Below are 19,076 nucleotides of genomic sequence, written 5' to 3'. Positions count from 1 at the left end.
GGAGCACGCAGTACGGTTCTCCAGTCCAAGCCATGGTGAGTCTGGCCCACCAGAGGCAGGAGAGGAGGGGGAGAATGAGGAAGGAGTTGTTCAGCTGCATGAAACAATACAGTTTAAGCCCCTGTTTCTATGAATATGAGCATCAGGCAATGGTGCTGAATACTGGCACCATTTTCCATAGGCGGTGGCGATTTCAGTTGATATCTCACTCCGGCGGGTAACAAAGGCACAGAGACCACAGCTGCTGCTGGTGTCCTGAAGCCACCTGGGCCTATATGCCACTAACTTGTTTACTGCAAAAGTGCCTGCCAAAGTCATCACAGAATGGTGTGGGAAAGTGTCCTAGCACAAAGGAGGAAATAATGCTGCCATCCCTAGAAATCTTCAGGTGAGGATTACAGAGTGCCTCCATGGAAGTTTCATTGAGATCTCTCAGGAGGATTTCAAGGTACATCCCAATGTAGGTAAACAAACTGCTCCGTTTACCCTGCAGGGGAATGAAAAGCAGATTTCACCATACCTCTATTTGTTGTACCTCTACTTCTTCTAGTTGAGCACATTGATGAAAAATCTATACCTGTGTCCTGCTAAGGTGGGGTCAGGCACCATCTGTACATTTAAACATTCACACACTTACCTGATGTTCCTTCCCCTGCATCGGGCTCACCCATACTCAGCTGCCGGGACTGACCAGACTGCGGTGGAGTCCTGGCTTATGGAACTCCATTCTCCTCCTCTTCAGTGTTCATGGCAGGTGTTTGTGCCTTGAGCTTCTGGGAGGTATGTATAGTACTCTGCCAGGTGCTCATGGGGTCTCCTCCAAGTATGGCATGAATCTCATTGTAAAAGGGGCAGGTCTGCAGCTCACCACCAGTTCGACTGTTGGCCTCCCTGGCCTTCTAGTATGCCTGACACAATTCCTTCACTTTCACGCAGCCCTGCTGCTGGTCCCTGTTCTAGCCCTTCTCCTGATTCCCCCATGCAATCTGCTCATAGCACATTTCTATGACTCATCCATTGTTGTACTTGCACAACCTCTTCTCCCCACAGGCCCAGGAGATCCAATATCTCCTGTCTACTCCAGTCAGGAGCTCATCTGGAGCATGTAGCCAGCATCGTCAGCTACAATGCACACAACAATGGAGAGCTGCTAGGCGTGCTCACCAGGCTGGGCAATCAGGAAAAGGCTCTTCAAAAATACACAGGAGTTTTAAAAGGTGTGGTATGTCTTCCCATTTCTCTGACCCCGGGGCAGTGGAGTTCACAACTGTGATCAGAGCCGTCAGTTGTCAAACATTGTGGGAGAGCTACTGAAGGACTGACAGGGTTGACACAGGTAACAGAGTGTATACACTCACACTGCGTCAACCACAGTTCGTCGACCATCACTCAGTGCCACTCAGGGAGGTGGTGTTACTGCGTTGCCGTAACAGGGTGCTTATGTTGGCAGGAGGCAAGTTTGAGTATAGACACATGCATCAATAGATTGACGCAAGGCAACTTACACTGACCTAACTTTGTAGCATAGAACAGGCCTTACTTTCATGAAAGGAGGATCACAGCGAAGCCTGGCTGAAAAGTGCTGCAAGGATTTTGCGTGAACCAAACTCTGTGAGACTTGAGAGTATCTCATTAATTAAGTTTCAGCTCTTGAATGAGTGTTATGACTTTCTTTTATATAAAAGAAAAGGAGTACATGTGGCACTTTAGAGACTAACACATTTATTTGAGCATAAGCTTCTGTGAGCTACAGCTCACTTCATCGGATGCATGCCTCTGTATGAGTTTTTTCATGAAGTTGATGGATTTCCACTCCATACAGCTAAATTCAGTGCCTTGCATAATGACAGGTTTCAGAGTAGCAGCCGTGTTAGTCTGTAGCTCACGAAAGCTTATGCTCAAATAAATTTGTTAGTCTCTAAGGTGCCACAAGTCCTCCTGTTCTTTTTGCGGATACAGACTAACACGGCTGCTACTCTGAAACCTTTCTTTTATATGTAACAATTTGTTTCCAATACTACTTCTTGCTATTACTTTGAATCTCTGTGAGTTGTTAAACTTATTCTTGATTTCATTATAAGCAAATCTCAGTGCCGTGTGTGTTTGGTAGAGCGGTGATCTGAGGTGGAACTGATAAGCTGGAATGTACTGCTCCCCTGGGAGCAGTGAATCAGCAAATACTGAGAGTGTCCAGTGGGCCAGAGACTGGACACTCTGGGGAGACACTTAGAGAGCTTGAGGATTGGAGCGTGCCTGTTGCTAACCTGTAGAATGAAAGCAGGTCCTGCAACGCTTAGAGGGGAATGCTTGTGTTGGTGGAATTGGGGAGCTGATCCCTGGCAGGTGCTGACAAGGCTTCCTCACACATAGGGCAGGTGATACTGACATGCCTCACAACCCTGAGTTACCCCCCAGGAAGCATTACATGCTGTCACAGAGTGGCTGGATCTTTATGGGGAGATGGACCTTGGCCTCAGCTGTGACACAATTAGCTAGCCTCCGCAGGTGGTGAAAAACAACAAGGTCACATGACTTGCAGTCAAGTGGCTTAAGTAGGCCTCTTAAGAAAGATAGGAGGGCCTAGAGATGCTGTTTTTCCTCTAGGGAAGGAGAAGGAAGACTCTAAAAGGAAGCCCTGGGAATTGTTGCTGAGTAAAGGAGAAGAGAGCAACCCAAAGGAGCCAGTGGAGGAGAGATTGAAAAGAGCCTGGAAAAGGTTGAAAACTGAGCTAGAGGGCTCTGTGAAGTGTGTGTCTGGGTGGAAGACAGACCAGATCCTCAGGATGAAAGGGCTGGGCCCAGCTTGAGGCTGGGGTATAAACTCTTGATTTTTTGTGTTTCTCTTTTTGGATGGGTGTACCCCCCAAAAGGTGGACTTTTTGTTAAATGACTTGGCTGGAGGGCCAAGTCACTGTAACAGCAAAACCTGGCTGTGGAGATTTTCAAGGAGACCCCCAAAAGCGTAAACTGAGGCAGGGGTGGTGCAGAGCTACTCCATCTAATGAAGGGGGTACTCTGTGTTTAGGCGGTGACCTTGTTACAGACACAATTCAACCCAGTTTGTACTAACTGGGTTAGATGAAGGGCAGATAAAAAGTCAGAATTTTCATTCCATTGGAAATTCTGAATAATTTTGGAACAAAAAAGAGAAAATTCAAAACTTCTCTCAGAAGGGAAAATCTGAAATTATTTCATTACAAAATAATTGAAACCATTCATTTAAAGAACAGGAGGACTTGTGGCACCTTAGAGACTAACCAATTTATTAGCGCATAAGCTTTCGTGAGCTGCAGCTCACTTCATCGGATGCATGCAGTGGAAAATACAGCGGGGAGATTTATATACATAGAGAACATGAAACAATGGGTGTTACCATACACACTGTAACCAGAGAGGGATCAGGTAAGGTGAGCTATTACCAACAGGAGAGCGGGAGTTTAAAGCCATTCAGCTTGGGAGCCCAAGCTCCAAGATTCCCAGCTCAGCTGTGGCTTTCAGGGCTTCCAGGCTCCCAGTTCCATGGCAGGGAGCCTGGAAGCCCTGGGGTCTTTGACCCTCAGAGAGTCTACATGGTGGGACAGCTGCAGACCCTGGGAGTCCTATGGTCCCCAGTTCACAGGTGATCTTCAGAGTGGGGCCAGTGGCTCCTCGGAGCCCAGCTCCTCGGCAGTTCTCCAGCTGAGCTAGCAAGAAACCAGTTTTGCCAGCAGTTAATTGAAATTGACACACTTCCACAAAACGTTTTGGTTTCAATGAATTGACATTTTATGACAAACTGTTTAGTTTGAAAATTTCCTACCAGCTCTAGCCAGATGAGGCTGTCAAACTAGTTACAAAACAACATCCGTCCCTGTAGTATGTAAAGGCCTTTATTGGGTTCCTCTGAAACCCATGGGCACGGTCCAGTTTTTTGGGGTCTAAATGTGTAAACCACTCAATGTCTTGTCACATACAGAGCATGGCTCCTAAGGATATTTCAAGTAGCTGTTACTAATTGAAATACAAAATAAGTAATTCTAGAGTAAAGTGAATATTAGATCAATTGACCTTCTGCAATCAAATGCCTGGCCCAAACAAGGGAATAGGTTTATACGCCCTTTTCAGAAGCACTAGTTAAAATAAAAGCTAAACGTGTCAAAAGAAGTAAGTACATATAAATTATAATGGAAAAGTCACTTTTCAGCCTCCGTAAAATTATTATAACCTCCCAACCTAGGAGATTCAAATGCAGTGCTCCCCCTCTGAAACAACCTGCTTCTTTACCCCTTAATTTAATTCATTCATTTATTTTTGCCCTGGTTTTACATGGCACAGTTAGCCCATCCTTGGGCAAATTGTATCTATTTGGCCAAATTAATACACTAGAAATGTAATTGCAGAGAATATCAACAAAGCAGGCAGGATACTTGAGCAGCTGCAAATGTTATAGATTGAGCCCTTAAAATGAGCTCCTCCCAGAGTTTGCCACCACACACTGCTGGAAGACCAGAGTGAGAGCTTTCATTCCACTGCATACTTTTTCTCTTTTCCCTCCCGCAAAGGGGTAATTAGCAATCTTTCCATTAGGCTCTTGAGGGACAACACATGACTGAGAGGGAAATGAACAGGGAAAAATGGCCTAGGTCTGAACACAAAATGTATAGGGATACCTCAGTGGTTTGAGCATTGGCCTGCTAAACTAAGGGTTGTGAGTTCAATCCTTGAGGGGGCCATTTAGGGATGTGGGGCAAAAATTGGGGATTGGTCCTGCTTTGAGCAGGGGGTTGGACTAGATGACCTCCTGAGGTCTTTTCCAACCCTGATATTCTATGATTCTATGAAATGCTTGTCAACCTTTGTTTATAAAAATATTTAATCTTCCCAAATGGCTGATGAATGTGCTTAACTAAGCTGTAGGAGTCACTCTCTATTTACTTGTTGTCACTAAACCAAGCACAACTCACTATAAAAACTGCAGCAATACAAAGCACACAAGTTGCCTAAGGTGACCGTATTTCCCAAAGGGAAAACCGGACACTGAGCGGGCTGGTTCAAGGCCACGCCCCTGCACAAGGCAGGCCCCAGCTCCTCGCCTGAGCCTCCCACCCCCCGGCCCTTGGGGCTATCCCCAGCTGCTTGGCCAAGGCGTCTCCCCTAGACTCTCACTGGTCACTCAAACCCTGCTGGCCCCCTGCTCGAAGCTGTCTCTGGTCACTCGAACCCCGCTGGCCCCTGGCTGGAGGGTGTCACTGGTCACTCAAACCCTGCTGGCCCCCTACTCGAGGCTGTCGCTGGAACCCTGCTGGCCCCCTCCCCCCACTAGAACCCTTCCTCCTCTCCCCCTCCAGCCCAGCCTCCTCCATGTACGTGGCTGGCATCTCCACTTGCCCCTCACATGCTCCTCCACACCGCACCCCATTTTTGGGACAAAAGCGGGCATTTGCAACTTGATCAAGTTGGCAAGAGCCAACGGGACAAATGCCCACATTGCCAGAAAAGTTGGGACAGCTGGGACAGGTCTTAGAAAAGGGACTGTCCTGGCCAAAATGGGACCTATGGTCACCCTAATGTTTCCTCCTGGGATAGGAAGAATCTTCTTAAAGGTAACACAGTCACCAAGCACTATGGGAATCTCTGCGAGAAGACTTTTGAAAGATTTGAAATTGGATGCCTATTCTCAGGACAGTGCCACAAGTACTCCTATTCTCAGGACAGTTTTCTTTTAAAATGCTAAAAACTACGCACAGTTCATACCGTTTGTGTAATGGACTAGATGGCCTAGCAGGTCTTTCTCAATCTCTTCATTCTAACCACAGTTCATCAAGGTACGTGTCTAGCTTTTAAGCAGGTGAGTAGCCCTGTTGGCTTTGAAAGGGTGATTCACATGCTTAATTAACATTAGACTCGTACTTAAGTATCTTACAGGGCCTCTGTGATCTCCATAGCTGGGTTTAGGCATTATTGAAAATAAAAGTTGTGTGTGTCTAAACAGTAATATCACATAAGAAACTCTGGAAATGTGAATCATAGGGCCCCAGAACAAGCTATAGGACAAATCCTGGAGTCCATGTTCAATTTGTATTCATTTTTAGGCAAAACTTCCATTGACTTTAATGGGAATTTTGTCAGGTAAGGACTTCAGGATGGATTGGTTTTTGTTTATGTACCTGGAGTCATTTCATCCACCGCCGACATGCTGTTTTAACAGACTGTTAAATGCCTGGCCAACAGAGGATATCAGCCTTCTACAGCTGCCAGCAAGAGGCTTCAGCTGTGATCCTGGAAAGCCTTACCCATGTGCTCAACTTTAGGCATGTGAGTGACCCCAGTTAATGTGCTTACTCAATACTCATAAGCTTAAATTCAAGCATGTGCCTAAGTTTTTTCAGAATTGGGAGCATTAGTTCTCTACTGCAAGATACAGAGGCTCATGCTTTAGCTACAGAAATTCTAGGTTCAGAAGTCAGAGATGGATAAGGTGACAGTTGTTACGCAGCCAACTCTGGAATACTCTGGCTGTTTTAAAGCAACACTATACGACAGTCTAGGTTAGTAAGTGAGGAATACCACATGTACTTGAAACCACAGTGGAAATATAGGTTGGCAGAATGTAATTACCTACATTTGAATCTTTCCAGGACATTGCATAGAACATTCTCTATTCTTCCAAAAGTACTATGGAGTTTTTAATGACCATAAGTCAGGACTTAAGTTCTATTAGGATTAGTTATAATTTTTCTGTCAACATTTTTTGACAGAAAATTGAGCTTTTGGCAAAACAAAATTTTTTCACAAAGAGTCTACTTTCAGCGGGAAATGTTGGCTTTTTAGTGAAAAAATGAACACCCCAATCCCAAAATATTTCTATTTGGAAATTATGCTTAGGGTGCCTCATGGAAGTTGTAGTTCAGTTGCATCCTCTTTTTCCTCTGTGGGCTGGGCTTCCTGGCCAGACGACCATGCTGCATGGTGCTGAGGGATTCTCATAATGCACGGCCTCCCATCTCTAAGAGGAGACACCATAGTGCATCATGGGAGCCGTTGCCCAACGAGGGAGCCTGGCCTACAGAGAAGAATGGGAGCATGAGGCACCCAAACTACGACTCCCATGAGACACTGTGTCAGCATTTCCAACTCAAAAGATTGTTTTGGGGCTGAATTTTTTTTTGATATTTGAGTTTCCACGAAAAAAACAAAATTTTTAGTGGGAAGTTTAGATGAAAATGAATTTTTTTCATTTTGGTCTCAATTTTCTAGGCAATTTTTTTCCCAACCTGCTCTAAGTTTTTAAATCTCATGCATCAAAACAGATGGGTAGAGCCAACAGCAGCTAGGTTTCCTCAATACTATGCTGGAGCTCTGGCTCAGTACTGAGTCAGAGGGAAATAAATTACTTATTGGATCACTCATTGCCTCTGCGTGTTACCTGGAGGCCTAAACCGATTTAGCTTGAGTGGTCTAACAAGGTAATTGTCCAAAGATGTATGGTTGCATTGTTGTGGCTGAGATCTTAAACACACACAAATTGGAAAATTCACAATTGTGGTCACCATAGAAACTTTACCTGGTTCTCTTAAGCACTGGTAGTAATTGGTACTATTGCTATATGACATTACAGTAGAATGTCAGAGTTACGAATACCTTGGGAATGGAGGTTGTTCGGAACTCTGAAATGTTCGTAGCGCTGAACAAAACATTATGGTTGTTCTTTAAATAGTTAACTGAACATTGACTTAATGCAGCTTTGAAACTTTAGTATGCAGAAGAAAAATGCTGCTTTTAATCATCTTAATTAAAATGAAAGAAGCATAGAAACAGTTTCCTTACCTTGTCAAATCTTTTTTTTAAACTCTCCCTTTATTTTTTTAGTAGTTTACACAGTACTGTACTGCATTTGCTTCCCCCACCCCCTTGCTGGTACCTGATTATGTACTTCTGGTTCCAAATGAAGTGTGTGGTTGACCGGTCAGTTGGTAACTCTGGTGTTCGTAACTCTGGTGTTCTACTGTATTTATGTATTAATATATCTGTGTGGTGTAGGCATACCATAACCATAACTAACTTTCCAGGCTTCATTCTGAAATCTCAGTTATAACATTTCATTAGTGAGGATTTGTGGGGTTTTTTTTGTTTCTTTGTTTTTCAATAAAAGAGAGAGAACAATTTCTATGCTTGCACATTGAAATGTGCACCCTGTGTTTGAAGGGTGTGGATCCATTTGTCTTTGCAATTTACATTCCTGTTTTAGATGGTGAAAAGAAAGGGGTTCTGGATGCCCAAATTTGCTTATATATAACCTGATCCTGCCCTATCGCTGCCCAGCCCTATTCTAGCTCTCACTCGGCCAGCAACATGCGTGACAGTGGGGTCACGACAAAATGAGGGAGGCACTAAAAGCAGCCAAGGAGGAAGCTTAAAGTTAGGAGGGAAGCATTATTTTAACATATCCAGTTATTTTTAATCACTTTGACTTCAAGAAGCAGAATCTCGGAGGCCAATAATTTCCAGATGTGAACTATAATATAACATCAGCTCTGATTTGGCCAGAATCAAAATTGGTTTTAAAATGAATGCTGAGGTAGAGTCAAGTGTGTGAGACCTGGTTCCCGTCTGTCTGATGTTCAAGGCACAGAAGGGGGTTAGTGCTCAGAAGGAGAGACGTGGACCAGTGCAGCAGTTTTTCTAATATCTTGTTTGGTAAATGACTGCATTGGATGGTTCAAGCTGTGCACTGGTAGGCTCGGTAATTGAGATGCAAGGGTTCCATGGGGAAAGCATTAATGAGACTACACAGGTGAAATACCCATTGGATTTTCTCTTTGTTCAGAAGCCAGTTGTCATCACCCATTTGCAAAGGAGAAAAACAGAGGAAAATTTTTCCTTATTCCAAAAATCTGGATGTAATAACAACTGGGTTTTTGTTCCCTGGGAACAAAGAAATAAGAAGAGCGATGCCAATCTTTGCTGGTACAATGACCAGGATCATTGTTATTTCTGTCTTCATTCTCTGGACAGCCACAGGGCAAGGGAAAGAAAATGTCTTTACAGGTGAGTAATGCACGATGAAGCTGAGAAATGTTGGGTATTTTAGTTTGGATATGATGAGATGTCCCTTTACGCTAAATGAACCAGTGATTGTTTCTGCTCTATAGAAACCCAGCTATGTCTCATTGACCACATAAGAATCCCCCAATTAAGAAAACCTGTCATTTCCCGTTAGCCAGAAAAGAGAGGCTCAAACTGCAGCTTTATACTCAGTCATGTGCCGATTTTAATGAAAAATCCTTTTCCTTGTCTTGAGGAGTATCTAAAAATTAAAACTAGCAAACTTCTAGAGAGGTATGAGGTGGCAAAGGCGAGAGCGTAGATGGCACATCTTTAACTCTCACCCTCAGTTATTGGCTGTGAATGGGAATAATCCAACCAAGTAACCATGAAAATTTCTGGCTTTGGAGCACCAGTTTTAATTCCTAGTTTACTCTTAATTTCTAGACTAATTCATTATTTATTTAGATTTGAACAGCTTTTAATTTTTGGCTGGGGTTTTGTTGTTGTATTTTTTAAAAATTGCCTCGGTGGCTTTGAAATTCTGAGCCAAAATATATAACCCATTTCTTAAACATGGATTTTTCCTCAATAACCTTACCAAAAATCACATTTTAAAAACTCCCCCTACAGAAGGGGGAAAAGGCTGAAGATACAGAGATCTTTTTGTGCTCGCTTCAAAAAAATGTTTGAGGTTTTCAGATATGAAAGCCTAGAAAACAGAACCTTTCATTCAAATCTTTTCAAATTTTGGAGGATAGAGCAGTTGTTTGAATCCCCTTGATGAGGACCCACCCACATGGGTTTAATTGTAGGTCACATCAAAGCAATTAAGGACTTTGTCTCTAGTTCATGGTTGGCTTTTGATCTCAAGCATTCTTGCAAATTTCAGCCCAACATGACAACAGTTGATCTTGTGAGTTTTCCACAATTTTGGATGAAAATCTAGCATGAACAACTCAGAAGTTTTTGGCACTGGTAAATTTGACAATGATCCCATATACCAGGCCTGATTGGTCTTGACCATGAAATCAAAACACAGCCTATTCCTAATTCAGAGTCTGAGCTGAATACTGACTAACTAATGCAGCTCACCTCTTATAATAAAATAGTCACATTGATGCTTTTGCTGTTGTTCCTTTAGCATAATAGCTTCGTACTTTGCCTGCCCATGCTTGAGATTGCTAAAATGGAAACTGAAATGCTCAAAGATGACAGATCTAATGTAACAGAAGTAACTTCAGATGATTATCTGCTTTGCTAGTAATTTCAATTGTGAGTTGGCAGAAACACGTCCAGTACACTTTAATTCCTGCTGATTGGGAGCTAATGAGCAAAGAATGCCAATTTGCTGAACAGACCAAATTGTGCTAAGCCACAGTGCTCAGGAGAAACTGCTGTCCCCAGAGAACTGAGCTCTCATAGTAACAAGCCTTATTTTAAATTAGACTGCACTGTGGGCCTGATCTAGCTTCAGAGAAAGAGAAGCTGGAATGGTGCTTGCTTCTGTTAGCTTTGGTTCAGTCTCTTTAGAAGTGCATCTTTCTACACTCTCATGGGAATCCCTCAAACCTGCTTTCTTGGCTCTGGCAGTTTCATCCCATGCCTAGTGAAATAGCCATAAAATTGAATTGCATACATCTGGCCTGACATCAGTGCTTTTTAATTATATACTTTCACTTGGTTTTCAAACATCTGTACCATTTTACTTTCTAGATTTCATATCAGTATATATGTTGAATGTTGCTACAAATCCCAAACTGGTTTTGGTTGCCCTGGAAGCTTTAGATTTGTAATGATATCTTTAGACTGTCTTTTCAGCTCTGGATGTGAGGACATATATCTTTAACCTTCCTCTTATCTCATTGTGCTGTTCTGTTCAGGTTCTTATACCACACTCATCACAGTGAGATCTGAGCTCTGTTGTCATGGTGATGGGGGTGGCTGGGGGCATGCAGAACAGCCCACACAATCCTAACATTTTAAATTGTAACACTGCAATTCTTGAACATCACAATTTTGATCTATGAAACCGAGGAGCAGACTCCATTTATATGTATGGCCCCCTCCATCCCAGTAAAGTCTGAATGCCATAATTATTTTATGCTCACAACACCCGAGTCAGGTAGCATTATCCCTGTTTTATAGCTGGAGAACTGAGGCAGAGAGAGAGAGAGATTAAATGAATTGCTCACAATCAGACAAGTGGTCTGTGGCCAGATCCTTCATGGATGTAAGTCAGTGGCGCTCCATTGAATTCTGTGGATATACACTGACTTACACTAGCTGAGGATCTGGCCCTCAGTTCCAGCTTTCCAAACAGACCTCTTAAAAATGAACCCACCAAATTTTCAATTATACATTTATGTGCGCACAAATACAGGGTACTGTTTGCTTACAAATGTGGTGAGCGTGTTTTTTGGGGTGTGTGTGTGTTTGAAAATGTGATGTATAAGGTCCAGCATCTAAAATTTTTACACTGGATTAGTTTATGTATTTTTTTGTCATCTCTGAGTCATTTGTACTGTACATATTTTGATTGCATGCTTCTCTTGCTTCATTCTCTCTGTTTGGCTGACCACAGTTCTCTGAGAGCCCTGAAAGGTGCAGCCCCACCACACTTTGATTTCTGTATCCACTTCACATTTAACTTATTAAAAGCCCCTTCCATCTTTCTCTGTGTGTAAAGTTATACCAGTATAAATGTATTTATCTGATTATTCTTTTCACATTTCCAAATGTCACCCCTCCCATTTTTATAAAAGTTCAAGAGGAAATCATGTTGCCTATCACACAACCCTAAATAAAATTACTTACAATTTTACTCTAATTAAATACCATATTTCATTTGCCTTGCTAGTCTACCTTTTTTTAATGACCCCTCTTGATACTTTCATTTTGTTGCACGTGATTGGGATTCACCCATTAAGCTTTTCAGATAAGTCAGTTGATTTTATTATCAAATTAAGTATTTGAATGTTTAAAACTGTTTTCTCATAATCTGAAATAAGTCCGCTGAAAATACTATAAATACCAATTCCATCCGTAGGAAGGCCCTGATGCTGCCAGCATTTCTGAATGTGCAGCACTTTACTCACATGAGTAGTCCCATTGAGAGTAAAGGCAAGCACACGCATAAGGGTTTTTCAGGATTGAGGACTGAAAAGATCCTCTTTTATAAAGCGATCTATAATACACAGACACACATTATAATTGTATCGGTCATAACTTCTACTTTAATAAAACAAAGACTTTAGCCAAGCATCACCACTAAGCCTTTACTTGAGACAGCATAAAAACAAAATACTTCTCTCTCAAGTTATCTGTCCCTCTAATTGGGAGCAAATTTTGGGTTGTGTCATTAAGGAAAACTTGTCATGATCTGTAATCTTTCTTTTTGTGGATCCCACATCAAATGCAATTCATCAACAACCTCCCATTAATCCATGCTAGCTCATCTCTGTTGTTTTCCTTCTACAGCAGGCCTGTTTCAGATTTTGAAGATGACTGCTCAGATCAAGGCCAGGGCCTAAGCAGCAGAGATTTGAGGCTTAATTTAACACATGCCTTTATGGAGGCCATTTTACCCCTGTTAAATTTACCCTCATCTAAACTGATTTCAGGTCTCAAAAGACATAGGGTCAGATTTTCAACCTCAGTATAAATTGGCATAGCTTCACTGAAATCAGTGGAGCTCTGCAAATTTATAACAGCTGGGGTCTGATTCATAGGATTTATATTGATGAGCCACTAAAAAATTAGAAGGGTAAAACAGAAAGTCCAGTGACATGGTCTTCTGGGAATGCTTGTCAGCGGAAAGATGTCTCCAAATGTTGTGGGGTCACCATGCTCTTGTCTTCTAGTATAGTCTTTCAAGGATGTTGTTGAGGCACTGAAAATAAGATGGGATGAAGCACACAAGGAAAAATAAAAAACCTAATGAGCTTCTCCCACCTCTGATTTCTAGGTTTCCAGACACTATGAACCCTGTCTTTTTCCTCAGAAAAATCATAGACGTTCCGAGTCCCTTAGCTCACATGTGAATTTTAGACTAATTTTGTTAATGTCCATAACATTTATTCAAGTTATATTGCCATTGTTCGGCCCAGTCTCTCAAGGCATTTATGTTTATCTGGAGCTTCTCACAAACTGCATAGTTTTTATTAACCAAAAAAACTCCCACTGCTAATTGCCATCAGCAAACTTCACCTGTCCACTTTCTCCAGTAACATTCTTTCTAATAATGGCCTTTCTGAGAATCAATCATTCATTAAATGGCTCTTTTTTCTTATATCATAACCCAGTTTACATCTAAACACTGAAGGAAACTCATTCTGTAATGCTAGCAGCTAACCCTGATTTTTTAATTTTTTCTATTTTTTAGAAAAAGGCCTCTCCTTGCTAGGCTACCATCTGTGCAACTATAGCATGACTAAAACTGTGTCTAAAATGGCTGCCTACCAAAAGTCATATGAGAAACACACTTCTTGTGGAGGATGGATTCCGTGGATGGTTTGTCCTAAGATGTCTTATAAAACTCAGTATCACATCATTGAAGTCCCTGAGATTATGAATTTTACAGATTGCTGTGAAGGGTATGAACAAGTTGGGTTCTATTGCACTTTATGTAAGTATTAGAATAATTATTTAAATAAATATTCCTTTTGTTAGGTGACTGTAGATTTTGACTCAAAAGGCCAAGTTCACTGCTGGTGCCAGTCCATTGCAACCGCTGAGTTGCATCAGTAGGTCATCGGTAAATTTGGTTCAAAATGTCCATTTTGGAAATGCATTACTTTGCCACTCCTACAGCTTGTCTTTGTATGTGTCAGGGTTGGTGCACATTAGTAGAGCAGTGTGGAGTAGCTTGCACAGTCATTGCCTGGTGCTGTACCTGTTGTGTGTATGCCTTCATTTTACAGGGCTATCAGTCAGGACTGCTGGAAACATGCCGGTTTAATTTCACAAGGACTTATTTTAATATTTGCTTGAATTTGGAGCCATGGCAATTCCCGGCCCTCTTCAAGTTGTGCTTTGAATTTTGAGTTCAAATGAACCTAAAAATTCAAAGGAAAACTTATGCAGCGGCTGCCTGCTGTCATGACTTCTTCATGAATCCACAAGTTGTCCCCAGGTTTGCTTGAAAAGTTGGAAAATGCAGTGAACCTTTCACTGAATCTGATCTGACTTTCTGGTTTGTAACAAAACTCCAAATCTGATACGTTTCACCTGCCGTCAGACCACGTTGAACATTTTGCACAGGGCTGCTTGTTGTCAACAATAAATCCATGTTTTAAAAAGCTCCCGAAGGTTACAGATACATTGAGTTCCTTAGAGACAGTGGGTGGGATTTTCAAAAGTACTTAAGGGTATGTCTACATTGCAGCCTCCCAGCTCGGGAAGACAGATGTGCACTAGCAGGGGTTGAGTTAGTGTGCTAAAAATAGCAGTGCAGCCTTTGCAGCATGGGCTAGCTACCTGCGTATGGACCCAGGTATCTGGGTGGGCTTTTACTCAGGTGGCTAGCCCAAGCCGATGCCTATGCCATAACATCCACAATGCTATTTTTAACATGCTAGATCAAAGAGTGAGAGGGCGTGTCTGTCTAGCCAGGCTAGGAGGCATGCTCCCAGCTGCAGTGTAGACATACCCCCGTGACTTGAGAGCACAAGTATCATTGGCTTTCAGTGGGACTTCGAAGACGCAAGAAAGTACTGGTATAACTTAAGGTGTGGCTTTCCTATATAGTTAAACCAGTGCAAACGTTTGTGTGGGCACTAATTTTGGTGATAAAAGTGGCTTATTTCCGTTTAATTAACCTGTTCCTAATTGACTTTAAGTTAATTAAACTGAAATAAGCCACTTTAATACTGAAATGTGTCCACACAGCCTTTTGCACTGGTTTAACTATATTGGTTTAAAAGATGATTCTGGTTATACTATACTTTCTTGTGTACACAAGCCCTTATGCTCTAAGTCACCGAGGTGCATTTGAAAATCCATCCCATATCATACACTGCAAACGGTTTATGCAAGTTGTCGATCATTTATTGCTTATTAAATCACTCTTTTCAGTTGAAATAACTGGAACATAAAAGTGGTCTCTGTGTTTGTTAACCCACCTTTTTCTTAAAATAATCTAAGGGAAAAAAAGCATAGTGAGACACAAATTCTTCCCTGACTTATTCCTTCATGCAATTCTGTTGACTTCAGTCTTTTGTACAGGGTGTAAATCAATGCAGAATTTGGCCACCGACTGTAATATTTCCAGACAGTATCTTTGGGCTGGTGGAAAACTACTGTTGGTTATACAAAATTTCCAGGCAGTAACATCAGGTTGGTGGAAAACTACTGTAGATCAAATCCCTCCTTCAAGAACCACTTCTACAGTGTAAAAAATTAACCAAATAATGGCATGGCGGAGTAGCAGTCAGGGATAGTTGATATTTATTTATATAGCACAAACCAACAAAAATTAATTTTGGCCAAGAGTTTGAAAAGTGACTAGTGGTTTTTGGGTGCCTCTGTTTTGGGATGGATGCACATTTCTGAAAATCAGGCCCTTTTAAAGAGCCTCAGTTGGACATTCAAAAATGTAGGCATTCAAAATCCCTAGTCTCTTTTGAAAAATATCCTGCGCAATTAATGTATATTTTAAAAACAAAAAGCTTCTTTAACTAACAGTTCAGATGTAGCAGTGTTAGTGCAAACAACATCTACCATGATATACTTAATTTTAAAAACAAAACCAATATTAAAATATATGGAAATCGCCTGCACTGGTTAGATATACAGTTCTCAAACCAACCTTTAATTAGCACCATGCCATTAATTAGCACAGCTATACTCTGGAAATGTTTGCTTATGGCATGCTATAATTTTGACTATTCTTTTTAAATTAATTTGGGGTATTTTAACAAGCTAAAGAATTTGCATAATTTCTAGATGATTTCTGGCATTAGATTATTCAGGCGTTTTACTGTGCTTTTCAGGACATTAGTCATAAATTCCATGAATTGTAATGCACTGTCTAGACAAACTCTTAAATAAATGATGAAAGGAGGACATTTGGAAGTGCTGGAATTACTGCACTGCATGCCACTGGACTATTGTTTTTTCCCTCATGTTATCCACAGTGGCTTTCTCTATGTGCTTAGCCTTGGAGTGCAACCTATTCCTGTCCATTTTCCCACCTTTACTTTTTATAAGCAATCAAATCCCTCTGCCTGGGAAGGCAGGCCCAGGGGCTTTCTCTGTTTAACACTTGGGTGGAGGGCAGGGTTAGGAGTACATGACTGGTATGGTTTCTTCAGTAGCTCCTTTGAATGTTAATTGCACCCTTGTGACAATATTATACACGCAAGAAAAGATGTTAAAAGAACAATAATATGGTTGCAAAGTCAAGAACTCAGAAGTTAGGAAATGCCAGAATGAAAGTTGCTTGTGCAATCTATGTTTGGCTCCCTTATGGGTATGAGTTAGAAAAGAGTTTTTAATTACATGATCACTTACTATTTTTTCCGCAGGACCCCTGCCTCATTTAGTACATGAGATGGACCAGCTCTGGGGAGGAATCAGAGTTGTGTAGTAAAAGACACTGTTGTCTGTTGGACTTCTGCTTTATTTGTTGTAGAAGTTGGAAGGTGTGTCGTGAACAAGGCAGGGGACTGTGGGACGGGAAAGGATAGTTTCATGGTTCAAGCAGTTGAATGTTGCCCTGAAGAATTGGATTCTATCCCTTCCTGTGCTGCAGAGTTCCCATGAGGTGCTGAGCAAGCCACTTAAGCCAGACTTCTCAAAGGTCGTCACTAACAGTGTGTTCCTTATTTTCTGGGTGCTTGACTTGAGACCCTGGGATCTGATTTACAGAAGAGATGAATACTCACAGCTGCAAGTGTAGTCAATGGGAGCTGCACTTTGAACATAAGAAATGGTGTCTAATGCTACATACTCTGAAAAATCAGGTCCTAGGCCTCTCAGATTGGGCACCCAAAAAGAGTGGATACTTTCGACCTTAATCTCTTTGTGACTTAAGTTTCCCATTTGTAAAATGGAGATATTACTAGCCCACCCACCTCACAAGGGTGTTGCAAAAGTAAATGAATTAATATTTGTGATGCACCCATGCTATAGTAATGAGCGCCATAGACAAGCCCCTGAGGAAATCAATAGTTCTGTCTTCAGAGCAGAGTGTAAATAGTATGCAGTAAATAGGCCACACATTGAACGATGAGGGTAGAAGAAAATACTGAACAGCGGCTCATGAAGTGAGTGAGCACTATCCACTCTGTGCGCTGACTGAGAAAGGAGTCCTGTGGAAAAATAGTATTGGATCACATAATTAAAGACTGTATCATAATAGATAAATATGCACAAAGGGGCCGCATTAAGATTGCACAGACAACCTTTCTGATTTTTAAGATTGCAGCAGACTTCCACCTCCCTGGCTCCCAGTCCCAGTCTCCTTGCTCAGCCAGAACCATTCCCTGTCCTCAGGCCCCAATCCCCTTCCCATCCTCCCCCAAACTCCAGTCCTAGTTTCTCCCCAGGCCCCTTATCTAATCTTCTCCTTCCACCCTGGTCTGGCTCTTGTCCCTCTGGATTTGCATCAGGCAGCTTTCTCCTCCATGTGGCTTGGAGGACTGGGGTGGGGTGTCACGGAAAGCACTGGACAGAGCAGGAAGGTTGACCTGGCATGGCCCATAGCAGCCTAGAGTAGCAATTGCAGGGAAAGTCCTGCACAGCCCTGTGCTGGAGCACGCTCTATGCAGATGGAACCTTCAGAGACACTAGCTGGGACTCTCTACAAGTCTCTAGTGAACACGTGCAAAGTGCATTTTTTCCCCAGGGGCTTACAACTTGGCCAAATTTGAGCTTGTCCCGGGGATGTCAAAAGGCACATCGCTGACACAAAGGCCCCCCGGCAAATGTCAAGTCCCTGCTCCAAAGCATGGAGGTGCTAGTCCTTCTCAAAGAAAATGTTGCCAGAATTTTTTAACATGGGCAAAACAACGTATTTTCCCCTAACCTTATTCTCAGGAGTTACTGATCTATTCTGGCTAAAATTCCCCACCCTGCAAAAAACAAAACAGAACAAATCAGCCTCAGGCAGACACCTGGTATGAAAATTTCATCCCAAATGGTTAAAGTATGGCAAAATCATAAGTAACTGAAAACACAGGGTCTTTGAAAGTGTTGGCAACTTTAATAATACATGATGCCAGCAGCCCTGCCTATAATCATCTGTCTCTGTTAGTTCACATTTGGGTCCCTGTGACAGTTGCAGTACTTTGATCTTATGCTATATCACAACCTCAAGCCAGCTCAGGATGATATGGTAAGGGAAGTTTTGGAGAAAGCTGTATATTATGAGTCCTGATCAGGTAGAGAGACACAGAGAGGTTAATATTGAGCTAATCATGTCCCTTAGCATCTCTATCCCAGAGGATTCTCCTGCCTAACTAGAAATTGTGGTTATTATATGCAATAAGCTTGTAACTAAGCTTTTGGTTGCTAGGCAATGGAAACAGCATTTCTACTTTAGTATTTGTGTAAAGTTATAGAAGAAGAAAAGACTATCTGTAATTCTACTCACAGGAGACCATTGGTTTGCTCCCGGATAGTATGATGTTGTTTTGCAGATGGCTTAGTTCTGGGTGACTGTTCCCATGATACTTACAGTAGAGAGAATAAATTGATTTTAAAATGTGTCTTATATGATTAGACAGAAATGTGATGTGAGTCCATCTTTGTTTCTCTGCTGATGTAAAAATTATGACCTTTAGATTCTAGATTAATGGATGCTATGGCTTTCAGCCAGAACTCAGTGGCATTCCCATCGCTTGCCCATGACTCATTAATGGTTTATGCTGCAGTTTCACATGCTAAAAAAAGAACTGTGTGAAATAGCTATATTGAACCTCAGACTTTTTAAAAATGAGCCTTGGTTTCAGGATTTGATTAGTTCATAATTCTGAGTCCAAGCTCAGAAAAGTTCAATAAACATTGGCTTGTGGTAGTCTGCAGAATTGGGAAGCTTATTATTATTATTT

General features: G+C 41.9%; 1 protein-coding gene across 1 annotated transcript in view; it reads left to right on the top strand.

The window, feature by feature from the left end:
• Positions 1-8,812: 8,812 nt before the first annotated feature.
• UMODL1 (uromodulin like 1) overlaps positions 8,813-19,076 on the top strand; it is a 65,182-nt gene continuing 54,918 nt past the window's right edge. The window contains exons 1-2 of the mRNA XM_037889709.2: positions 8,813-9,027; positions 13,409-13,651. Of these exons, the coding sequence (XP_037745637.2) occupies positions 8,931-9,027; positions 13,409-13,651 (340 nt within the window). The 5' untranslated portion in view covers positions 8,813-8,930. The remainder of the gene's footprint in view (positions 9,028-13,408; positions 13,652-19,076) is intronic.

Source organism: Chelonia mydas, chromosome 1 (assembly GCF_015237465.2).
Source record: "Chelonia mydas isolate rCheMyd1 chromosome 1, rCheMyd1.pri.v2, whole genome shotgun sequence".
Classification (NCBI taxonomy): domain Eukaryota; kingdom Metazoa; phylum Chordata; order Testudines; family Cheloniidae; genus Chelonia; species Chelonia mydas.
This window is presented reverse-complemented; position numbering and strand designations above follow the sequence as displayed.